The sequence below is a fragment of the Hydractinia symbiolongicarpus genome, chromosome 15, assembly GCF_029227915.1.
Source record: "Hydractinia symbiolongicarpus strain clone_291-10 chromosome 15, HSymV2.1, whole genome shotgun sequence".
In the NCBI taxonomy this organism is placed as follows: Eukaryota; Metazoa; Cnidaria; class Hydrozoa; order Anthoathecata; family Hydractiniidae; genus Hydractinia; species Hydractinia symbiolongicarpus.
This window is the reverse complement of record NC_079889.1, coordinates 3,578,343-3,603,641: the sequence shown is the minus strand read 5'-3', so window position 1 is coordinate 3,603,641 and position 25,299 is coordinate 3,578,343. Positions and strand designations below refer to the sequence as shown.

The window sequence follows — 25,299 nt, the reverse complement described above, 5'->3', positions numbered from 1 at the left end:
ATAACTTCTCGCAACGTCTTTTCAACGTTGAAAAAACGTCTAACAACGTCTAATCAACGTCGTTTGGAAATGCTCTCGCAACCGTTATTCAGCGTCTTTTCAACCTTAAGAAACAGACAAACTTGACCGAATCAAATCATAATCGCCATTGTGGCTTCAGTTTTATATGTCCATAGTTTACATGTCCATGTATCTATTCCCTAGCATGATTCCGACGCTTATATTTGTGTTACGTTATTTGTACATGGTTATTGCGAAAAAGAAATAAAATCATTTCTACGATATGTCATTTTTTTATTATAAACATCGGCAGTATATACAACTTCTCCGCTGAAAACTTCCTAAATGAAACTTAACGGAGTTTTATAATACAAAATATAAAAACGATATTTCAAGTATTCACAACTGGTACTATGTGAGAATCTCCAGCGTTCCAACCCAATGCAAAAAATGTAACGCAGCAATGACGAGGTTGTTAAACGTGCAGTATTTGCAAATTTATAGCTGCGATTTCATGTGCCAGGCACGCCTCCTGATAAGGCAGCCTGTTAGTATGCTCAAATCACCTAAAGTGTCAAGCAAAACTGTTGCACCGAAGTCTTTAATCAAGCATTGGTTAGAGAAAAAGTATGTTTTCTTAATGAAGTCAGAGTTGAATACAAGGGTGTTTGTTAAGGATACCAGATGCGAATAAATACGATCATGATGCTATACTTTATAAAAAGTGTGAAAAGCCACCGTCCTCACCAGGTGCAAGAAGTCCAGGAATCGAGGTTGAAAATTACAATAAAAATATAATGAATATTATATTAGCACTGTATTTCCTTAAAAAAAGCACCCACTCATGCATATTCCATACTTTTACTAGTCACAAGTCCGATCTCTAGTAGAAACACTAAAAATTGTTGAGCTAAAATCACTTTAACATTTTGCCATTCTAATTTTCTGCCACCCAATCAAAATTAATATAAGCTAGAAGAATTTATTACGGCGCTTGAAAAATTTATAATCCTCTCTGATATAAAAGTTGTAAATTATTTAAAAATTAATCGATTTAATTTTCTTCGGCATTAGTTCTTCCCGCTCCTCCACATCTATCAGGTGCATATTTAAGGATTGATGCCGTACACGCACAAACTTCTCCTTCTGTCGCATTCTTTTGATGTTTGATAACAGTTTCTACAACGTAACAAAATTCTTATCACATATTGATGGAGGTAGTTTACAGTACAACAGCTGGACAAATAGATTTCCTCAGATTAATGTGTATTTTTCCCCCTGAACGTCGACCCCTCGAAATGGCGGGAAAAACTTAATACAAACTTGTCGGTTTGGATTAGCACTTTAATAAGAGCTATTGTATTTATTTGTACATATTTTAACCGACAATAAATAAATTAACAACAACAAACTAAAACGCTTACAAGCACATATATAAATTGAATATTAGGAATAGGATTTTTTTACTAACCGACAACAGCTTTATATAAGTTCATCCTTGCAAACCCAACCTTTTCACTTTTTCCCTTCCCTTTCATGTTGAGTGCCGACATTACTTCATTATTCATGATTCTATAATGAAAGTGGAATAAAAGTAAAACAATCGACATCGTAAGCGCATTTAATATATAGTTGCGAGTCCATTAGGCTGCGGGGCCGCATTCCGTAAACTATTCATTCAATTAAATAATTCTTGGACCTCGTGCACGATTTTTTTATGGAGAAGATGAAACGAAGCATGTGGGCACAACAAAGTGATTTTCCACTACCACTGTAAACTACACAACAAAGGTTAGTACATTTTAAATTCTCTAAGGGGTACTTATGCTTTGACTCACTTTAACAGAACATTTTTCACATTTTCGCGAATTTTTGAGCCACCAACTCTTGATAACTGGGATAGCTGTAAAATGAAACATATATCAATAAATATATTTCTAGCTACAGGTGCACACAAACACAAAAGTAGAAAAGTAGTATTTAGCTAGCTATAGTTGTTTCCAGGAGGGACAACAAAGGCAGTTCTTTAAGCTGTGTTCACACTTCATTAGAAGTGTAAGAATTCTCAGATCCAGGTTAACATTATCAAATTTTGAAAAAGAAAACAAGGAACTTTTGAGAAAAATGAGTGGCATATTTGGATTTATCAGCAAAAATTATATAACATAGGAAATTTAGAATACCAAGAGATTATTAGAACAGGATTTATTGTAATTTAAAGTTTTTAAATTTTATAAGAGTTAAAAAATTTCACTGCAGTTAATTTGTGTGGTCATTTCTTCATACAACATCAAAAGTTTGGCAGTTGTACTTAGTGTATAAACTTGAAAATTTGCATGTTTCCATAAATTTTGATGCTGAATTTAAATATGTTGGTCATTTTTGTTAAAAATGATCAGAAAATTCCAAGCATGTTAACCCGGATCCGAGAATAAGTGAACATGCTGTCAGGCTAAATAGTGTGTTTCATGTATCCTTTGGGAAAAAATGAATGTAAATGTTTAACTGACCAATCTATCATAGTTTGACTTGTCTTTTAATGTCTCCTCAAACTCTATTAGCTCTTGAACACTCTTTAGCAGTTCAAATGGCTCCTGTGGTTGAGCTGTGTCCGGCTCTGCTGCTTTTTCATTTTGTCTTCCCAACAAATTCCTGATATCGGTTAGGAGATACAATACCCTCTTCTGAAACTCTAAATCATAATTGGATTTTTTATTTACTAAATATATATATACCATGTATTTCAGTGGGATATTTTAAACATATCTATTTTATTGAATCCTGCTTTGTAATTACAACTTACTTCCTGTCGACATAGGAAAGGGATCGTTTCCAGAACTTCCACCTGCATTCTGTGATCCAGATGGTGTTTGTCTTACTGGACTGACATGCTTCCTCTTTAAACTATTTGGTGGTGTATGTGTTGGTGTTGTGTTTTGATGTTGTATCAATGGTCTGACTTCTGGTGACATGATGGATGAGTCTGTAAGCACATAAAAAAGGTATTTAATATCAATGTTGTATTAAGGGTATAAAAAAGTGCGAGAATAAAAGCGTGCAAAATAAAAAAGTGTGAAACTTGTTATCCCATGAAAACACTAAAATCGCACTTCCTAAAAATGTTGCCGATTAACACTAATTAATTCCGCCCTAATCTAAAAAAATTGAGGGACTAAAATTAATCCCACACTTTTTTTATTTTCACACTTTATACCCTTAAGGTATATAATATGCCTTATGTACTAATCTTTGTGCATATTAAATTCCACATATTTGTGCTTAAAGAATGTACATGTATATACAAATAAGAAATCTGTTTTGAACATTTTGTAAAAAAATTATGTAAGCACTTACCAGAGTCTTGAGCATCATCTTCTATATGTCGATATGTCATTGGTGGTTCACTTGGTATTGGTTTTTCTAAAAGTTTTCATTTTTGCATAAAAAAATCATAGCAACAGTGCTTTTCAAAAATAAATGTTTGAAAACTTTGAACATTTCGAAATACACAAAGTAAAAACGTAACAAGCTTTTACGAATTGCATAAAAATTGCATAAAAATTTCTGGAATACAAAATTAATCATACTTTTTGTAAACAATACATCACAAGACGGCGAGCTTTGTTTTTTTGTGATGACTTCTTCGTCATCCGTTTCTGCCTCCGTGAAATCAAACTCCTCACATAGTTTTCTATCTGTAAAGATAATATATAATGGTTCTGATACATGATTAGTTTTTTTTAAAGTTGTATTTGACTAATTAATTGAAGTAAAGCCACTTAGCATCGTACCTCCTGTAATTTTAACTCGGACTAGTGGAAATTTGTGCCATAATGCTGTAGGTTCTTTTAATTCTGCAGCTGCCTTCTCGACATTCAAAAAACTTGGCCAGTAGACTAAATTATTTTTTATCCAAACTGTTGGTATTGTACCTTCTTCTTCTTGTTTGTTTTCCAACCATATTGCTCGGCTCCAACTCATTTTATTCAAATATAGCTAATATAAAACAATGGTTACTCAAGGAATTAAGGATTTAAATATTGACTTAACATGACAAGATCAAATACCGGATTGTAAGACTGTCGAATGAGGCATGAAGTTGGCTGATAGAAAATCTCAATCTTTTTCCAGCTCTTTGCAATAATTACAAGTTTAATAACTAAGTTTTAACCTAATTTGTATATATACATAATACTAGTGGTGTGTGCAGGTCTCTGGTATAAAGCAAGTAGTGATCACCAAGTTAATTTTCTTATTTTTGTTATAATTTTAGTGTAAGAATTGTAATTTATCAAGCAAGCAAGCACTCTATTTTTTAATAGAATTCCACAGGTGCACAAAATGTATTGAAGGAACCTTCAAGCAGACAATACAATCATAAGTTTTCAATCCTCTACGTTTATTTATCAGCATTTTCACTTCTGCATAGTTATGAATGTCTTTCAAGTACTTAAATGTCACAATTTTTTGCGAATCGATCGAGTTCAGATATTTCGCGGGATTAAATTTTAGTCAATATGCCTTTTTCATGAAAAGTTGGATTTTTTAAGTCAAAACAAATTAAAAGAATTTACATGGGCTTTGGAACAAAACATGCAGCTTTTTAAATATGATGATTTATAACTAAGAATTACTAAATACTTGATATTTAGCTTCAGCTATATATTTTTTTGTCACAATGTTTTCGAATAGATTGCTATAAATGCTTGCATATGCCAGGCACGCCCTCTTATAAGGCAGCCTGTTAGCATGCTCCAACCACCTGTATGTGTCAAGCATAACTGGTGCACATGAAAGCAAAATAGCAAAAATTTTAAATGGTTATTGAATCAAAAGTTATATCTTCAAATAGATTGCTATAAGTATGCTTGCATGTGCCAGGCACGCCCTCTTATAAGGCAGCCTGTCAGCATGCTCCAACCACCTGTATGTGTCAAGCATAACTGGTGCACATGAAAGCAAAATAGCAAAAATTTTAAATGGTTATTGAATCAAAAGTTATATCTTCAAATAGATTGCTATAAGTATGCTTGCATGTGCCAGGCACGCCCTCTTATAAGGCAGCCTGTTTGGCGGTGCCTGCCAAATTAAATTCCCCGCCAAAATTAACTTTTTCGCCATCCGCCAATTTTTTCGTGTTGCTACTGTACAAGAGGATTTCAATGGACATGCTTTTAGTATTGACGACGAATGACTTTTTTTTTATCTAAAGTTGATGGTTATTAATGTAAACAAGATGCAGGCGCTGCATAAACTATCTCGCTATTAAAAATGCACAACTATGAAACATCGACAATGCGACCCAATTCTACAATTTCTGCTAACAAAAAATACAGCCTATCATTCATGGTTACAGTGGCGCGATTGAAACGTTTATGGTCTTAAACGGCATTTAGGTGACAAAAAATTAACACTTTGATGTCACTATCATGTTCAGTATACCTTTTTTGTTAACTGTGCCAAATGTTGTCGAAAATAAAGTAGTTTTAATTTTTGGGCTAATTTTGGCCTAAAATGACATTTAGGTGACAAAAAATCCAAATTTTGAAGTTACCATCATGTTCAGCATACTTTTCTTGTTAATTGAGCCAAATTTTGTCGAAAATAAAGTAGTTTTAATTTTTGGGCAAATTTTGGCCTAAAATGACATTTAGATGACAAGAAATCCAAATTTTGATGTCACCATCATGTTCAGCATACTTTTCTTATTAACTGAGCCAAATTTTGTCGAAAGTAAAGTAGTTTTAATTTTCGGACCAATTTTGGCCTAAAATGACATTTAGGTGACAAAAAATCAAAATTTTGATGTCACCATTATGTTCAGCATACTTTATTTGTTAACTGTGCCAAATTTGGTCGAAAATGAAGTAGTTTTAATTTTCAGACCAATTTTGGCCTAAAATGACATTTAGGTGACAAAAAATCAAAATTTTGATGTCACCATTATGTTCAGCATACTTTTTTTGTTAACTGTGCCAAATTTTGTCGAAAACAAATACCAATTTTGGTCTGAAACGTCATTTAGATGACTTCTAAGTACTTAGAGAGTTTAGGTACGAAGTTTAAATCTGTGACGTTGCAATTGACCATTTGGGACATAGTTAGCCAGTTACGAGTTGGAAACCAATACTATCCTCGCAGGCGAGATAGTAAAAACTAATGTTGTCACATGATTTACAAAGAAACAAACAATCTTTCATATTTTTAATGAGTTTTACGTTATCCGTCAAATTAAATTCCCGCCAAAATTAATAAATTTTGTTCTCCGCCAAATTTAATTTTTTTTGTTATCTGCCAAATTTTCTTCCCGCCAAAATTTTTGGATTGCAAGTATGTGTAATGTACTGTAAAATAATAAAAAAAGCTGGAAATACAAAATAACAATACCAGGCTGGAACATTAAAAAAGTAAGACCACCTCAGCCTGGGCATTATATCCATTAAATATTTTTTGAGAAATCTAGCTAGCATTGTTTTTTTAGAGATAAGTCTCTGGAAATAAATTTTTCTTACATTCTGAAGAATCCCCATCTCTCTTGTACTGAAATGTCGACTTGTTGACATGCAGACAAATAACATCACTTCGGCAATTTTTTGCCGACATGGAAAAATTTGATTTAAAATAATTTAGGGTCAAACGATTTATTTCTAGAATGTGTCAAATAAATATGCGTGAAAATTTTAGCTAACTTTTTCTTTCTTTAGATTCTGCTACGAATGCTACCGAAGCAAAGTTTACGAATTAGCATATGCTGTACAGAAATACTTTACTCACGTCTGTGGTTCTTCGCCCTTTTCGCCTTGTGAGTTGATACGAACTTCTTAGGGGCTTAGGCGCGAATTTCCTCATCGAAAGTTTCCCGCCAATGACTAGGAGGGATATTACATGCGACAAAGTAAAGGTTTAAATATGTGAAAGCGAAGTAAATAAACAGTTATTATTGTATTATAAATTATAATTTGACAAAATGGATTGTATTTTAAATGTCTCACATCCATAATACAAGTTGAAATATTTGTTTCTCTCAAAATACGAGGACAAAAAACCCCCTGATAAATATTACAAAAAATAAATCGAACGTTTGGTACGCTCTGTTGAAAAAAAATCCATTGAATGTTTTGTGTACATTTCATGTTTGTGTTCATTCATTCTCTGATGTTATGTCACAAAAGTTTTAACATAGCATAAGAGAATGAATGCACATTCGGCTCTTATGTAAAAAAGTACATAGATGCGGCTGTAAAGTTGCAAACAAATGGTAATATTTTGAAGTAGTAAAACTGCAGTAAAATTAGCGATATATATGAAAAACAACATAACGTCGGCATTAATATATCCAATCGCTGACAAATTACAAAAAAATTAAGTAAAACGTGCGTTCTTTATTTCTAGTTTATGACGATCTTTAACAAACACCGAGTACGCTTCGTTATTTTGTTGGACAGTTTGGAACACTTCTATGAACGTCTGTTTGAGATATAACTTTGCAGGCCAGTGTGAGACGAACTAAAACAAATAAGATTTGAACGGAACAGATTCTCGGTAAAAAGTTAATTTGGTGCAACGTTGAATAAACGTCGATAAGACGTCGGTTGAATCAACGTTGCAGTGCAACGTTGAATAAACGTCGATAAGACGTCGGTTGAATCAACGTTGCGGGTGCGACGTTGAATAGACGTCGGTTGAATCAACGTTGCGGGAGTGACGTTGAATAAACGTCGATAAGACGTCGGTTGAATCAACGTTGCAGTACGACGTTGAATAAACGTCGGTTTTACGATCGTTGAAACAACGTCTTTTTTCGACGTTGTATCAACGTTGATATCACGTCGGTTGAAACAACGTTGTGGAAACGACGTTGAAAAGACGTCGATGATGCGACGTTGTATTCATGTCGGAGGGCAACGTTGAAAAGACGTTGAATTTACGTCGGTTGCATCGACGTTGCAGACCCAACGTTGATTAGACGTTGAATGTTGGTTGCGACGTCGCGACCAGAATTCAACGTCTAATCAACGTTGAAAAGACGTCGTGTGCCCACTGGGAAAATATGGCCGACTTTTAAGACAGTGTTGGGCGAATATGTTGAAGTATTACTGAGTGAGCCTTAGGCATCGACCCTCCAACGTGACGCTCCCATTAAGCTATTATGTCACTTCAGAGAGGGATAGATTTAAACTCAAGAAAAGAACCATTAGACTTTATATGTTAATTGAGAAAGTATTGGCATAACATCAGGGTGTACTTACGTTGATGATTTTGACGTTGGCAGCACTTCGTGAAGTTTTGCATGTGCCTTTGTTAAATTTGATAGCAACCTATTAAAATTAGAATAATGCCATAAAGTAATAAAATTAATTCGATCATGAGCTGAAAAAAAGATTGTTTGGAGGATTCTGGTCACAATTAAACAAGTTCAAAGAGTTAGCTAAAGTTGTATTTAACTAATATGAATTTTATCTCACAATAATATTGTTAATTAGATATCTAGGTGCTGAGTCACAAGCTGGAAGTATAAAAGAAACAGTTACCTTTCTAGCTCACCAATATGTTCATAAATATACCCTGGTTTAGCTGTCGTAGTAAAGCTCCCTAAAGCATCATTATCAAAGACCAGAACATTTATTGAAAGCTGGTTCGTTGACTTCATCGAAGGTGGTCTTCCATGGTTATCGTGAGCAATAATTTTCAACGTTCTCATTTTCTGGATATGCATTAAACGAAACGTGGTTTTTATTTCTCCTGTCCTGCCATTGATTGTAAATAAGCGATCCTCGTTCCCTGATGTGATATTGTAAAGTACGCCTGGTGTTTCGTCATAATCTATAGCCTGCAAGGGTTCAATTTTGCGTTAGACAATTGAAGCAAGGAAATAAAAAAATCTTATATAAAAAAACTTATTGATAACAGAAAGCAGAACTTTATTTATTAAAAACATTTAGCAATTGTTGACTATTATTCCCTATGTTACAACATTAGGCATAATCTTAAAAGTAATAAACAAAAGTCTGTTCAAAACTGATGCTTTATAGCTCACCCTTGTGTAATAGACTTCTTAGCTATAATAGCTCTTCAATGCATACGGAATTAAAAAAAATAATCAAAGTTAAAATTTGTACTTACACTGACAGTTGTTAGCAATGTACCGTATGGAGATCCATCATAAACACCTAAGAAAAAACGTAATACAGATAGGTTGATAGGTAAGTTAGGACCAACAAAAAAAACGGATAAAAAGACCTCCATGCCTTACACTGATTTTTACCAATGGTTGCATGACTTTTATGTAAAGTAGCTGTTGCCGACCATCTGGTTCAACAAAAATTCAAAAATCATACGGAATAAATAGATGAATAAAATTGACGCTTGAAATTTGGTGAAATGCTAGCGTAAATTTAGTATATTCAGTTAGTACCAGTCAAAAGCAAAGAAATAGCTCTGGATCAGACGTTGAAAATATCAAAGTTATAATTTTATTTATTACCTTACCTATGTATAAGTTAGATTCAACAAAAAATGGTGCGTTATCATTTTCATCTTCGACAGTGATCACAATCGAGCATTCAACGTATTCAGTTGTATTTGAGAATGTCAGAATGGCTGGAAAGAAAAAGAAACATAACCATACAGCTATATGTCGTGCATGTTCATATTTTTCTTTTTCTTCTTGTTCCAAAAAATAATTTTATCATTCTGTTGTAAGGTTAGACAAAGTAATTTATCATACTAGTTCATTTGCTCATTCTATAACTCTTTTAAGGGAACTCACATGTGTTATGCGTCTGTGTATGGTAGGAGCGCATTGTCAAATAATGAGATGCATTTATTTCACGATCAAGTTTCTTTAAAGTCAACAAGCTTCCATCTTCTGATATTTGAAATAAGCCTGCAAAAAATGATGACACATAATATTTTCAGTAAAAGATAAAAAGAATACTTCGATAATGTTGTTCTAAAACCATTTAAAAGTAGTGGTGTTATGCATTACAGAATTTGGACTGCATTACACTGATTTATGGTAGTAAAATTTATACCTAAATGGTCATAATTATATGCTACCTTGATCATTACCACTATGTATAACGCAATGTTTGCATGGTGGTCCTGAATCCTTATCAGTAATACCAATCTTTTCAATGACACCTGCTTTTCTATTCTCAGACAACGTGAATTCGTACAAGCTTCTGTCCAACACAGGAATATTGTCGTTCACGTCAAACACAGTGACAAATAGATTAACAACCGTTGAGAGAGAAGGTGCACCGGAATCAGATGCTATTATTTGTAACTAAAAAGAAGAAGATGCTCGATTGTTATTAAGGTACACCATCTGCGACGAAATGTTGTCTGAACTAAATTTGCAAATGGTTTAAAGTAGTAACTGGAAAATTTGTCACAAAAAAAAAAGAAATGTACAAAGTGACAAGTGAACGAAAGAATTAAGCAATGACAAAGTGAAGGACATGGATTGCGAAGACATGTTTAAACCATTCATATCGTTTTATATCTAAAAATTGTCTTAATTTAAAACTGGTGAACACCAACATGAAACACTCAAAATCCTTATCAAAAGTGAATCAAAAGCCACCGTGAATACCATCAATTCTATTGTTCCAAGTTTTCATCATCAACATGACGTATTTAAGTTGCATATTTTAAAACTTCATACCTGGTATTTATCATGCTTTTCTCTGTCCAGCACACAGTTCAGCTTAATTAACCCAGTTCTTGCATTTATTTCAAAACAAGTTGAAGAAGGTGTTACCAACACAATGCTGTAATGTAATCTCCCGTTTAGTCCCTGAAGAATAAAAGTTTTGATTATTCTCAAAGCGCAGATGAGATGACCTTATAAAATCATAGTTTTCGGTTTTAGTTCTAGATTCTTGCACAAGATTAAAGGATACACTTATTTCAATAACAACCTATACAGTTGACTGTGCCAAAAAAAATATTTACAAGTTAAATTATACGTTATCATTGTCTGCAGCTCTTGTAGTGATTAGATCCATTCCATCAACGTTGTTTTCTGTAACGTTTGCATGATACATTGCTTTCTCAAATACAGGAGCGTTATCATTCTCATCTTGAACCATTACACGAATAATATTGGTTGCAGAAAGCTTGACATCGGCAAGAGAGTTTTCACATTTGATTGTTAGGTTGAATTCTTGAGTCTTTTCATGGTCCTTTAAATTAAGAAATTCAATAGTGTTGTCTACTCATATCTTTGACTCATCAAAACTGCATTGTACTTAAAATTCAGTTAGAACATACATGACCCTTTTACCGTCGCTTAACCATTCACAAGTACTTAATTTAGCAAAGCAGGGACCAGTATTTTATCAGTAGAACGCTTCTATTACTACCTTATTACTAAAGATTATAATGTTTGCACACGAATTAACAAGAAACCAATCGAAACCTTACCAAAGGTCCATTCAAGTTAAGTTCTCCCGTGCTTGAGTCTATAGTTAATGGAGATTCTCCTGTAAATTAAGGCAAATTAAAAATATTGCTTAATTTGAGGAATTTGCGTAAAGAAATCACTTTATCTTCACGTTATATACCCACGTAAAAATAAATAAATAAATGAATAAGTCAAAAAACGTTTCAAAGTAGATTTAAGAAGTTAATTTACTGGCAACGCTGATCCACAGTTGGATATTGTAAACTGGATATTACACTGGATATTATGAAATATATGCTGTAATTATAAATGAAAACTAGTAAAATAGCCTTAGCAATTACATTTGAACTAGAAACGAATAAAAGTCTGATCGTCTGACCCAAGCAACAGTTAATGCCAGTTCGTTAGGAAAAATTATATGCAATATAATCTTTGTAACATATATTCAATAACTTTGTACGCTGTTTTTAAAGTCAAAACAGATGAATTTTACTATATTTAGACATTACTCACCAATAACAGTGTATGTGGTTAAAGCATTGTTTCCATAATCAGCATCTGCACATCTGATATGGGGAGGTTGCAATATGGTTGCCATGTTTTCTTGGATGTACAACTTGCTGTAATTCTTAAGCAATAAAGGTTTTAAAACATTAAAATGCCATTTAATATTACGGTTATTTCGTTTTGTATCTGCACTTAAAGAAACAGACTTTTATATTCAAAATGGTATTACGCGGTTAAAAAAGACTATCAATCTTGTATGATTATGTTGATGGAGGATATTTCTAGTTTAGTCTCCTTTGATAAACTTAGATACTCACTGATATAAAATATGGTAGGTTATCGTTCATATCTCCTACTTGAATTCTGATGGTAGCAAAGTTTACTGAGTCTTGACCTCGTAACGAAACAGATGCAATAATCTGAAAAGTAAAAGAAAAATAAAATAAAATAATATTAGGCCAGAAACAGAAACAACAAAAACATCAGCGAATGGAGAACTAAATGAATAAATAACAAAATAACTAACAAAATAAATAACAAAATAAATAACAAAATAAATAACAAAATGAATGAATGAATGAATGAATGAATGAATGAAAGAATGAATGAATAAATGAATACATAAATAAATAAATAAATAAATAAATGAATGAATGAATTATACCGTATACTCAGCTATAGCTTCTCTGTCAAGTATGTTTGCAGTTTTAAGAAAACCATTTTGTTGATTTATTGAAAACTCCCCGTTTCCACCATGTTTTATTGAATATACAAAATCGCCTGCATTTTCATGTTTTCCGTGATACGTTGCGTTTAAATCAGTGACTAGTGTTCCAATTGGTTTACCCTGTAATTCATTATAACTGACAGTACCTATAAGTCTCATTCAATTGTGCGTTGATAAGAGGTGACGTGATAATAGCGGTCCTTAAAATTATTAGAGGCTTTAGTTTTATTTTATGTTTTATACTATAACACATTATATACAGCAGGTGTAAAAAATTACTGTCATTATATGGATTAAAGTAATTACACAGTTAAGGAGACAGGGAAGGCAATAGATATTTTTTTCTGTGGATCTCTGAACCATTGGCGAAGTAAATGTTTCTACAGGTAGAATGTGCTTGAAGAAATTACCGCTGCTTAATTACACATTGTGTATGATTATGGAATGGGGAAAAGCTAAAAGAAAGGATATTTTTGATAAAAAAATAAAAATATTACCTCTAAAACGTGAACTTGTATAACTTGGTTTTGGAATACTGGTGCATCGACTAGCGTAGCTTGTATAAGTAGAGTGATAGTTACCATACCGCTCAGATTTAAATTGTTTGGGTTAAAAGCAACCACAAGAATTACAACATTGGTAAGTGTACTGGGTATTCTAGATTTCAACTTTAATTCCCCACTGCTGCTGTTTAAGGAAAGGAATGCTAAAAAATACAATATAAATTAAGTTACGTTCTTATGTATAAACTGTGGTTTGAATGCACATAGACGACAATATCACGCGAATTTGCTTGAATACTGGTTTTTGTAATTATTTTGTCTCCGGTACTAAAACGGCAGCTATTGACACTTGCAATGATATGCCTTTGACAATGGAAATAGCCTTGTCGTTTAAATCAGACCGAAACAAGTTTTAGAATGTTCGATCACGCCTTTAAAAGATCATCTCAACCTTAAAGAACTGTTTTTTTAGATCCCTAAACAAATAAGAACCGTTTACGGCATTACCCGTATATTTCTTCGAAAGAAATTGCTGGTTACTTTCTTAAATGACTTAACATACAACCCACATTAATTCGTGTAAAGGTCACCCCATTTATAGAATAAATCGTAGATAAAATAGATAGAACAATAAAATTTTTACTTTAAACACAAAATTCTTCTTTCGACATAAAACTTTGTAGAATCAACATACCTGGCAAATTATCACTTTTATATTTTATTTCAGCATTTTTGCCAACATCGCTATCCGTAGCAATGGCAGTATGTATAATTGTATTTGGAGATGTATCCTTGTGGATGACAAGCGAATATTCTTTGTCTTTAAAGATAGGTGCGTTATCGTTAACATCTTTGATGTTTACCCTAACCTAAAAGAATAACTGACGAATATCAAGGAAACAGAATATAAAATTGATTTGCATTCCGGTACTATTACTGCACTTATATGGTAATGCAACATAAGCAGATAATTAACTTGCTAAGCGTTGATTTATTATATCATACAATGATAAGTGAATGTCGCAGATTTGGTATCAAATTACCATTCCTTTCAAAAACAGAAATTATTTGATCTTCTTAGCCCATTTATTGCCTACTCGCAGTTTAGCTTGAATCTTTGTTAAAGTAAGGTAAAAGCATTGATATTGTCATCATATCGAGCTAAACATTCGCGCTCATACCTGACCATACCCACTTCTGTAGTCAATCACTGAATCAGTTGCAACAATGGTGAATATCTCAATATTACTTTTCTCTCTGTCTAATGATTTTAATGTGTATATATCGCCAGTGGTGCTATTTACTTGAAAGCTAAAAGAAAAAGCAACAAGGTACACTATAATGTCATGATTGACATTCCAAAGACAACAATAGTGTGAAAAACCACTTATTGTGTTTTTAATTTTTGTTAACAATGTTAATACAATATAAACTGTTTTGTGCATCTAAACCGAGAAATATTACCCGAGGGCAAAAGCTTTGGAGGTGGATACGCTGACCGAGTTTAATATTTTTCGGAAGAGGTCGATAAAACAGTTTATATTGTATTTATTAACTGACAGCTATTTTGTTGGGTTTGTAGAAACCCGGGTTATTTTCTAGAGATTTACTTGTGAAAACGTTTTTATAAAGAAAGAAATCATTTTATTTGTATTTCATTGTATCAATTTTTCAAATACATGAAGCAAAAGAAAAATAAATATTCGAACATCCATACATAGAAATTTTTAAACGTTTTTTAAACCGGTTTATTCTTCGTCAAAAGAAGAGTCAATTATACAAATTCGGCGCCGTTTAGCTTGTTGCTCATTGCTGTGATGAATACCGATAGTAAAAATGCAGAGGATTTAAAATTATCAACAGTCCTTGCTGTTTTTTTTGGCGGAATGACGCAAAGTTTTCGATTTACGGTAAGTTGATTTTCGAGACTGTTTGTAGCTAGCTTTGTTACCAATTCTCTGACGAAGTTGATTGTTTACATTATCATCAACCATTTTGGTTGCTATGAGGTTTAAAGTTATACCGTGCTGTGAAAAGCCTGTAATTAAGGCTTTTTAGCCAATCAGAGCAGCGGATTTTCCGTATAAACCAGTTAAAAATAGCTATCAGTTAATAACAAGCAGGTTTTACATTCATTCCTTATCAAAATTTACCCACTCAAAGCAGAACAATATTAAACGGGGCGTAGCCGAGTGGCCTTTAGGTTACAGAGATGCAGGGCATACTATATCTGTTTTATTATATACCCAATTGATCCTTTTTAACCTTTTATATTAAATCTCTGTTGTTTTTAGAAAATAAAAATTGCATTTGCAGATGTTCTTCCCCAAGTTCCTGCTACAATTAATTAAGAATACTTTTAGGTATGGTAACTATGTCTATGAAATGATTTGGGCAAATATGAAATTGATCACATACACAGTTTACAAAGTTTAATTAGAGCACAACTGAGGTGAAATATTAGGAATTATTCAATAGACTGGTATGCCTACAGATGCTTGTTTTGATAATCTATGAGTTTTACGGCAAATAAAATGCTTAATATTTATAGATCCAATGCATGAATTATTTGCGTAAGCCTTCGTACTAACTTTGTGTTGTCTAAAATGCTGTATGTAACAAGACCAGCTTGTCCTTCATCAGCATCTGTTGCCTGAAATGATAAAAGAAAGAGGAAAACATTCGTAGATTCAATGTGAGCAAACTAGGTTTTCTTCTCTCAGCAAATCTATGTTATTTTAATTGCATTAAACGCTGTAGGAGGTCGATGAAGTATTCGAAAAACAAAGAGTCAGTACCTGAATTTTTCCAACATATGCATTAACTTTTCCTTCAAAAACACTAAATGTATATCCACCTTGTTCTGCAAATATAGGTCGATTATCATTACTATCCAATACACGCACGACTAGATTACACAAAGAAGTCTAAATCAGATGGAAAAAATGCCGCTACTTTTCATAATCCAACACACTACATATACTTCGCTTTTATTTATTTTTTGCCCGGCAAATTTGGTTGTTGTTCACATATTACGTGGTTAGATTTAAAACATATGATAGAAATATCAAGTAATGGGTGAGATCGTACGTTGGCTGGTTTATCATAGCCGGAAAGAAATTCACTAATAAATTAAATTTACATCTTAAACTAATATCTCACGGCAAACAAACAAGGTAACTCCAAATTTATAGCTATAATCCTGGATCTTTAATTTTGGCGCAAAGGAAAACAACACCAACAACAACAGCGAAAAACCGACTGATTGTCGATAGTCATTTTCTGGTATCTTAAACGGTCAACCATAGTACCAAAATAGTTGAAAAACATTTTGCTATTTAATATCCCACATAACATGTATTGTTTCTTTCAAACAAATATCCAGGAATCTAGCAAATTGTTGATGCTAAAACAAGACATACCTTTCCGTGACCATCAGTTGCACTAATAGTCAAATTGTAATTGTCTTGAGTTTCTCGATCCAGATAGTCTTTGGTACGCACAACTCCACTAGAAAAGATAAAGAAAGAAAACTGGCACAGTAACATCATTTTCACACTGTGGCAAGTAAATGATTTATCTGTAGGATCACAATGCTCATTTGAACATCTCTACATAATAATAGCAGTATTTTGCTTGTCTATTCGCCATTTGATTTTCGCATGAAATACTAACTGCAATATAATTTTACCAACGTTTCTACGATGACAGATTTCCTATGGATTTTCGACGAACTAACCACTAATCGTTTGTATTATAATGCCCAAATATGCGTCATGGTTCCCGTAACTTTTTCCACACGCTAACTATAGTCCCTCTTGAATATACTATATATTAAACAAGATAGAGAAGAGAAATCCAATGCTACTAAACTTCCACTTTCAATCACAGTACTCCTTTTAAAGATTTACACATGTATTTTCTTCATCCTACCTGCGTTGATTGATGACGAATGTTTGGTTCTGTCCAGAAACAATAGCATAAGTAATTTCGCCATTAATAGATGAATCAGGATCATTAGCCTGTTTTAAAAGAATTGAATGAATTTATTATTAAGTCTCAAAATACTCCTTTTACACATTTAAGTTAGCACAAAAGCGTTTTTGCTTTAAAAGTTTATTCTAAACTGATTTTAAAGTTCTTAGATGTATTTTCTCTGCAAGATTTATTGTTGATATATTTTCCGTGTATTATTTTGTTTGTAACGTTGTTGACTGCGCATTCTGAAATTATATTTGTTGATTAATTACATGCGTGTGTTTACAAGTTAAGTTACATATCGATACATCGATAAATAAACACCTTTAAGCTATATTAATGAAAGTGCCTTTCTTGAAGTTGGTTTGCCTATATCTGTTGCGTAAGAATACGGTCTCATCAAGTAACAGGGGATCATCGATATTTGACTTTCAACATAGTACACATTATTTTCCAATATGCTTGTTACCATAACAATTGGGTTTAAAGGTTAAAGATGGTAGCGTAAAATGTAAACAAACACGAAAAAATTTCAGAGGTGGCTACTCTACTTTTAACGGACTTTTTATTGTAATTATTCAATTTATATTTTTGTTAGAATCTCGTTTGTTTAAGGTACGTGGCTTCTATTGAGTTATATTCTATCTCCTTTTAAAAAATGAAGCAATCCCGGATAACAATCCACATTAACAACTATGCATTTCTTGCAATACCTTCGAATATTAACCTCTGTCAAGTTTTTTAGTTTTGCATTGGTCAATATTCCTCGGTATTGACATCTCCAACAATTATTATGGAGTTTAAAACTTTTTTTGTACAAAACTAGATCATTTGGTTAAACAAAAACCAGCTACAAACCGTTACAGTAGAGACGATAGTGTTAGGAGTGACAGCTTCAATGATGTACGCTTCGTAGATGCTTTTTTCGAACAAAGGTATGTTGTCATTTTCATCATCCACAAATATGGTAACCGATATAGTTGAAGTCCTAAAAAGTCAAGACAGAATTCGCAAATACACGGTGAGTGCTTGGTTTATGAAATAATGATTTTCTTGTATTTAGTTGATTTTTTTTAATAAAAATAGGATATGCAAATGTTGGACCATATTATATGAAGATACATTGATTTGAATACGCCCAATACAAGGCATTAAAAAGGTAGCGTTGATGTAACATACCTTTTTTGTTCAATCGACGCTTGGTCTGATACCTCTACTTGGAAGTGATATTCCGAAATTTTTTCACGGTCCAAACTTTTTGCTGTGGATAGAACTCCAGTCACATTATTTAAGGCGAAATCTTGCATGGCGAATGTTGATTTGATTGAATAGAGTAACTTTGCATTACTTCCCATGTCTTTATCCGTGGCTGTAAACTACATGCAAAGCACGTTTATTATGCAAAATGTACTAGGTAAACAAAAGTTGAACGAAACAATACACCTTTATGTCGTATTCTATGTGTTTAGTGTATTAAAATATAGCGACGATAAATTTATACCAAAAATCGACTTCTTTTTCCAGTAATTTGCGTTCAATTGCCTGCTGTGTACTTTTTCTTTGGTCTGTACGCACGAAAAAAAACCAGCCAGACATATGCGTAATACTACTCAGTGAAAAACCACTGCGAAGAAGATCCTAAGACTCACCGAAAGAAAAAAAGAAGAGTAATGTAGGAGTTAAATGTTGCCTTACATATTCTACGGTGAAATAATTGGCCGAAAGAAATGAGAAGAGAAATAGGATTTTAAAGTACAAAAATAGAGCATAAACCTTTCCATGTCAAAGGTAACTACGATACGGCTCATATCAAGATCTAAAGTTGAGTTATGGTTGCATCATTTTCTTCGCTTGAATGTTTAGTGTTTTTATAGGAAAAGGGAAAATACGAAAAGATTTGAAGCCCAGAAATAACAGATTAAAAAGAACATCAAAAATGTTTCTATCTTTACTCTCTTCGTCTCTATCTGTATCTGTATCTTCAATCTCGTTTGATTCGGTAAAACATCAACTGGGTCTTTATTTAATAGAGTTGCTTATACTCCAAATTGGACAGAACTGAAGTTGCTTGATAATTTTTCAGATCGAGTTCAGTTGCTTATAAACGAGTTGCTTATAAAAAGAAATCGTGTGAAGGCTCTTTAGCTATAACACAAAATGTGGTAGGTACCACATTTTGTGTTATAGTTAAAGAGCCTATCAACTGTTATTACCTGTTTCAACTGGACAGGAGGTTTTTTGTTTTCCAAGATATTTAATGTAACTGATTTCTCAGCAAACTCTGGTGTGTTGTCATTCGTATCAATAATGTTGATTACAACGGACGTTTCTGCGTGATATTTTTCTATCGTGTAGATTTCTTCTACTTCAACCTAAGAAATTAACACTACATAAGCAGATGAATTTAAAATACCGTAATATGCGTGTGTGTATATGTAGACAAATTTTAGGATTAGTAAATTCTTTCTCGTGAGTAATAAGATTATTCAGAGACACAATGCAAATAAGTTAACGCACCTTTAGCACGTAAATATCACGTGTTTCTCTGTCCAATAACCCATTGACTTGTACCTCTCCTTCTGTTGTGATTTTGAAGGGAACACTTTCGATATTAGTGATAGTAAACTTGATTGCACTGTTATTTCCCTAAGCACAACATATGAAAAACAAAGTGATATTTGTTTTTGGGAAGATATAAAAGTTGTCAAATTAATCTGGAGGTAAAAGAAACAATTACCTGCAAAAATTATTTTCCGAAAAACTGGTGGGAACTGCTATAGATTTGTTGCAATGATGCTATACCTTACCAGCCAATCAGAGTATTAAATAATTAGGAAAAGAAATGCTCAACATTTAAATCAAGTACAGTATATACCTCGTCTCTATCATATGCCGTCACTCGTAAAATCGGTGTCCCGGCAGCTGAATTCTCATTGATGTAACCGGTAAATGATGGCTTTGTAAATGTTGGACTGTTATCATTAATGTCAACAACTTTTAATTTAATAATAGCTTGAGCGGCTGGGTGTTTTAAATTTTCAGCCTAAGACAAAAATAACAGCCGTTGAGATACAACAAAACGGGCCCAAATATGAGGTGGTTTAACCACGCCAAGGGGACGTTTGCTAATGCAAAACTACAATGAACAGCATTATATTTGCCTCGTTAGCATCGTAACAGATAACGAAACTCGCGTAAATAAACACATGACCAAATAAGCAACCATATTGGTATCATACCGAAACGTGAATATCAATACTACTCGAGTTTTCGCGATCTATTGTTCCTGACAAATAAACTTCCCCAGTAACAGAATCAATCCATATTTGAGCACTTCCAATATTAGCTAAACAAAACATAAGCGATGTATAATTACTTTTTGTATTTACATCCTTTCTAACTTTCAAAAAATTACATTAATTAAAGTATTCTGTTATGAACGGTGTAGAATGTTTGTTTTTTCTCTTTTAAAGAACGATTGGCATAAAGGTAGGCATAGCTTTCTTACCTTGAGCTGTTCTATATACTACAGATGCATTGATCCCGAAGTCTAAGTCGTATGCGTGCACTTGAGTTAGAAATTGTCTCTGAAATAAAATTTATGTTGTCATACACTTGTGCAGATTGTTAAGACGTTAACGAATTGTTTTCTATAGACGATTTGCAGTTGTTTACAAAAGCTTGTGAAGTTCTGTATGTACGTGCTTAGCCATGACGGTAAGGGTAACCGGACAATGGGGTGATCAATGGCTATATTCCCTTATAGATTTTTCAGGAAAACAACATCTAAAAGTCACTAGAAACTTCATTTTTTTGTCTCAAACTGTGGTATATTTTCAAATACAAAAAATATTTTCTCAAGAAAGAGAAAATTCTTTCCAGAAATAGGACATTTACCATAGCTTTAATATCTCTCTAATATCTAAAAGAGGAATTAACACCAACTAAGGAATTTTTAGAAGCATCTAACGGTGTAGCTGTATAGCACTTCTTTATTGAAGTCGTGAAAAGCATGTTGTGAGAGCGCCAACAATATTTTGCAGCATCTGACAAGATAAGTTCTCTTTCTCATCTATTATGGTTCCACAGAAATTACATGTAAAACTTTATAATACTCCCATGAATGGTTTATCAAACGGAACGCATATAATTCTCAATGTATTTATTTTCGCTTGTAAACAAACATGAGTAGGCCCTATACATACCTCGAAATATGTTCCTTCTTTTATTTGGGCATTGTATATGCTTCTCTCAAAGACGCTACCTTGGTCATCAAAATCAAACACTTTGATGTTTAACATGGTGTAATTCTTTCTAGTTCCATCCTAAAATTTTATCAAAGGTTTACACATTGTTTCACAAAATGTACAGTATGTAGGTTATACGGTGTTTAGTCTTTTATTACCGCTGCATGATTTGCGCTTCCACCTTAGAAATAAAGCCACGTTTACTTGAAAAGCGGGAATGTTAAACAGGTAGGAATATTTCTTAACCCTATTTAGAGCTGGATATTTGAGGATTCTAAAAGTAAAGGGCGAGGACTAAAAAGCCCCTTACAAAAATGATGAATCAGACATTATATTGCCACAAAACTTTATACAAACATTTGTTAGAGCATTGGAGGGTAATTGGGATTCGAAAATGGCGTCATCATATATTTCTGAACCCAAAAATATGCCAAAACAAATGAACGTAAACTTTGGAAAAGCACTTTGGAAAAATCAGAAAAAAACAGTTTTAAATGTTTCAGATGCATAAAATAGGATACCCCCTCCCCCATTCCCCTCACCCCCCCCCCCTCCCCCCGACTTGAATAGGGTTAATACATTGAAAAAAGGCTAGTATTAGTTAAAGCGAAAAAGTTTTTAAAAAAGTCATATAACAATGACGAGTTAAAGGCTTAAAAACACCAGAAATATCCGTTCTGTGCATTGGAAAACACAACTCTTTTACAATTTTTAATTAAAATTCTAACTTGTATGCATTTGAAATTGTTGTAACATCCTATATTGACTGCTATGCAGCGCAAATATCGAAGTACGTAGAAGAAACAGACTCAATAAAAATCCTTCCTACTGGATTATTAAAGTTGCGGTGTAATTTTTTAACTCGTACCAAAAAGACAGGTTTATTAAATAGAAATTCAGGAATCATGAAGTAAATGCAATACATTTAGGTAAAAGCAACTACATATACCGACGCAGTCACGTTGATTTTGTATGTCTTTTTTGTTTCGTAATCCAAGAGAGATTTGGTGGTCACTTTCCCGTCGTATCTGATCGAGAACACAGGATGCTATTAACAGATAAAAGCAACATATTAATATTTTGATATTTTTGTTACTTCATATGACGTAAATGATAATAGCTAGGAAATTTAGAAACACATAGTTAATGGTGATTTTGATGAACAAAGCCATGTTAGGTCAAAACAAGACGTATGGTATACGTAAACAACCTCGCGAATAAAGTTTACAAAAAGCTGTCTATAAAATTGTGATTTTTGTTACGAAGTTAGACACGACATATTCTACTATTCAGATACGCAATAATAGTTTTTACATACTACGCAGTTATTTTATCTTTTTAAAAAAGAAAAAAAAAGTAAAAATAGTTACCACGATGAGATTCGAACACACGACGACTCCCGTGTCGGTGCTCAGAGAGGCAAAAATTTCTATTCTTGTAGGACACATTTGCGTTTTAATACAAGCTCACGAGCTTGTAATTACACAAAACATTTCGTTACAATAAAATTTGGAAACGAGGTAGCAACCTCCGTGATATATCCTTATTGAACTGTATTATTACTGTTATTATTCCAAATATTTGTACAGGATATAGCCACTTCAGTGTTGGAAACACTTTTATCAATGTGGGTCCTGTGCTCTGAATGTATACATTAATTATACACCGGTATTGCCTACTGAACATGCCATGGAGTGACCGGTAGCTGTGGTAAGGACTTTTGCTAAACATACCCGTGCTGTGGACTGCACCACAGACCTTGTCGTTACAAAGCGGACTCCATAACCACAAGAACACGCACCCTGTTTGTATTGTATTGCATAAATAGAGGGAAATGAACTAGATATTCCTTCGAATGATATTTATACTGTATTATTGGTAGAAAGAAATATACTAGTTACCTTCACATTTCCGTCCCAGAAAAAAAATCACATAAAATAATAAATATATACTTAGTACAAGATATTATTTAATGTTTGTTTTACTTACATCTCCATCTGTAAATGAGTACGAAATGTAATCACTGCCGTCCGCATCTCTGGCTGTCATTTTGGTCACAGAACTGTTTATTTCTGCGTTCTGAAAATGAGGTAACAACATATATATATGCACACAGAGAAAGAAAGGATAAGATAATTGTTGTATAAACTTTTAAAAATCATGCTTTCACAGACTGCTATAAAGAAGGAATGGTTAAAATCTATTTTCGGGTATCAAATATCCCCTATAGGGGTAGATTAAACCATTTAAAAAATTTTCTACCTCGATTGCTTAAGCTCTATTGATGGCACTATGTAGGAATATAGGATGAGACAAAGAAAATGGTTAGCAGAAATAAAATTCATGACGTCATCCTTTCTCAGAAAACATGCAGCCCCCAATCCATTGTGAGTTGCTAAATTTGCTAGGTTAATATCATACATAATGCAGAAAATCAGTAAGATCAATTTTTTTTTATTTCTGGCGCTAAATTTAGCAAAATCGTTACCATAGTAAATCCTGAAATAGGATAAGAAATATTTAAAGAAAAGTTTCCAAAAAATTTAAGTTGCCAACAGTTAATCCTAGACCTGTTAAAAAACGTTCAAATTGATTGTGCAATTCTCAAATGGCCCTAGTGTAAATAGGGTTAAAAATCAATACTAAAAATTTACAGTATTTATGACTAAACGTCTACTGGTATAACAAAACAAATAGAATGGCAAATCTGAATGAAATTAAGTCCAGCTTACATTGATACAAGTATCAAAAGGAGGTGCGGCCCTACCATAATTGATTTATTAGATATAACAGGTAAAAAAACGCACAGAAATGACAACGTTCAAATGACTAGATAACAGGTGAAAATCTCTCATTAAATGTTCAACATTATTTAAAAGCTATATTTACCTCCAAAATAAAAACTTCATAGGAAGCTTGTGAAAACGTTGGAGTGTTATCATTGACATCGTTCACAATCAAATTCACTAATGTAGTCGCCTAAATAAAAGGTATTAAATGAGACTTTTACAAAAATGTGGGCCAAGTCATGTATTACAAAAATGTAATTAATAAAAAATTAGCAACAGAAGCACAATTAAAAAAAAATCAAAACGAGAAGAGGTAGCAAGAGTCGAACGCTATACTTATTTGACTATTTAATAGCATGGAAGAGATAGCATGGAGAGCCAACACGGAGTGAGAGATTATCTAATATATCAAAGCCCCTTTGTTAATAGTAGAAGCATACATGTAAAAAAAGAATGTTATCTTTGCGTGGTCATGCGCAGTAAGTTTTTTTTGGAGGATACTGACTTAAAAAAGTCTTTTTCATTACCTTATCATTGGCAGAAGTGGATGCAAAGGCGCTGAACTGCCAGAACACTTCAGCCTATGAGAAAACAGAAAATATTTTTTTAACAATTGTCATACACCAGAGAAGAAATTATGGCTTATCTTGAAACAATGAAGTCATTGAAAATTAAATAAACAGAAAGGCTAAGAATAGAGATAATGTAGAGAGTATAATTGGATTCCACGATTTCTACAAAACAAATTTAGAACGTAATTCTTTGCTAATGTGTAGTGGTTGTGGAAAACAAAATTAAGCCGATGTGATGCTCTTGTAAGAGTAACCTTCTACAATAGTTCCACCAAACCTTTTAGCATCACTTTTGACTATGAAAGCTAATTTGATTACAACAAGTTAGGAGAATTTAGCTTACGTACACATAACTTTTATGTTCAGCGTGTATGACTTCTTTAATCACGTCTTTTTAACATTATGAGTAATACGCAAAAGAATGTTTTGAAACTAGTAATTATAACCCGAATTCCATCCTGTCGTTATTTAGGTTAAGTTCTTAGTGACCAGGCCAGGGAGTTACAGGATAGGGTGTGCATGTCCAACTCCTGATGTACTATTTTATTTATAAAATTACTTGAAAG

General features: G+C 33.1%; 2 protein-coding genes and 1 long non-coding RNA gene across 5 annotated transcripts in view; 1 reads left to right on the top strand and 2 right to left on the bottom strand.

Moving 5' to 3' along the window:
- The window catches only part of LOC130629298 (protocadherin Fat 4-like), a 30,350-nt gene that overhangs the window by 3,321 nt on the left and 1,730 nt on the right, over positions 1-25,299 (bottom strand). For 2 of the 3 annotated variants that reach the window (XM_057442452.1, XM_057442453.1), the window contains exons 4-34: positions 24,689-24,742; positions 24,262-24,351; positions 23,362-23,451; positions 22,322-22,420; positions 21,331-21,450; positions 20,634-20,712; positions 20,365-20,471; positions 20,001-20,168; positions 19,643-19,771; positions 19,339-19,497; positions 18,305-18,501; positions 17,984-18,113; positions 17,081-17,169; positions 16,570-16,657; positions 15,946-16,074; positions 15,739-15,800; positions 14,329-14,458; positions 13,842-14,016; positions 13,142-13,350; positions 12,582-12,764; positions 12,235-12,336; positions 11,924-12,038; positions 11,431-11,489; positions 10,974-11,189; positions 10,670-10,801; positions 10,060-10,288; positions 9,770-9,886; positions 9,490-9,600; positions 9,124-9,170; positions 8,532-8,830; positions 8,250-8,318 (exon numbers count right to left, since the gene is read on the bottom strand). In XM_057442452.1, the coding sequence (XP_057298435.1) occupies positions 8,250-8,318; positions 8,532-8,830; positions 9,124-9,170; positions 9,490-9,600; positions 9,770-9,886; positions 10,060-10,288; positions 10,670-10,801; positions 10,974-11,189; positions 11,431-11,489; positions 11,924-12,038; positions 12,235-12,336; positions 12,582-12,764; positions 13,142-13,350; positions 13,842-14,016; positions 14,329-14,458; positions 15,739-15,800; positions 15,946-16,074; positions 16,570-16,657; positions 17,081-17,169; positions 17,984-18,113; positions 18,305-18,501; positions 19,339-19,497; positions 19,643-19,771; positions 20,001-20,168; positions 20,365-20,471; positions 20,634-20,712; positions 21,331-21,450; positions 22,322-22,420; positions 23,362-23,451; positions 24,262-24,351; positions 24,689-24,742 (3,983 nt within the window). Of the gene's footprint in view, positions 1-6,912; positions 7,507-8,249; positions 8,319-8,531; positions 8,831-9,123; positions 9,171-9,489; positions 9,601-9,769; positions 9,887-10,059; positions 10,289-10,669; positions 10,802-10,973; positions 11,190-11,430; positions 11,490-11,923; positions 12,039-12,234; positions 12,337-12,581; positions 12,765-13,141; positions 13,351-13,841; positions 14,017-14,328; positions 14,459-15,738; positions 15,801-15,945; positions 16,075-16,569; positions 16,658-17,080; positions 17,170-17,983; positions 18,114-18,304; positions 18,502-19,338; positions 19,498-19,642; positions 19,772-20,000; positions 20,169-20,364; positions 20,472-20,633; positions 20,713-21,330; positions 21,451-22,321; positions 22,421-23,361; positions 23,452-24,261; positions 24,352-24,688; positions 24,743-25,299 lie in introns of those variants that run through there. The other variant, XM_057442454.1, reaches the window with a different exon arrangement.
- LOC130629300 (uncharacterized) lies at positions 1,544-2,972 on the bottom strand. Its single transcript, XM_057442457.1, has 3 exons — positions 2,804-2,972; positions 2,511-2,692; positions 1,544-1,903 (listed from the first exon to the last, which is right to left on the bottom strand). The coding sequence occupies exons 1-3, from the start codon at positions 2,970-2,972 to the stop codon at positions 1,835-1,837; spliced, it is 420 nt and encodes a 139-aa protein (XP_057298440.1). The 3' UTR covers positions 1,544-1,834.
- On the top strand, positions 1,654-7,012 carry LOC130629301 (uncharacterized). The gene is made up of 3 exons (XR_008981932.1): positions 1,654-1,791; positions 2,819-3,002; positions 6,705-7,012. It is a non-coding gene; the product is annotated as an uncharacterized LOC130629301 (long non-coding RNA).

What these genes read in the sequence shown, in the direction of transcription:
- LOC130629300 (XM_057442457.1), bottom strand. Translation starts at nt 2,972, where the DNA reads ATGTCACCAGAAGTCAGACCATTGATACAACATCAAAACACAACACCA. An exon ending in CTTTCCTATGTCGACAGGAA is followed by an intron (nt 2,693 to 2,803) that starts GTAAGTTGTAAT and finishes ATTATGATTTAG; the next exon opens with AGTTTCAGAAGAGGGTATTG. An exon ending in AGTCAAACTATGATAGATTG is followed by an intron (nt 1,904 to 2,510) that starts GTCAGTTAAACA and finishes TTCATTTTACAG; the next exon opens with CTATCCCAGTTATCAAGAGT.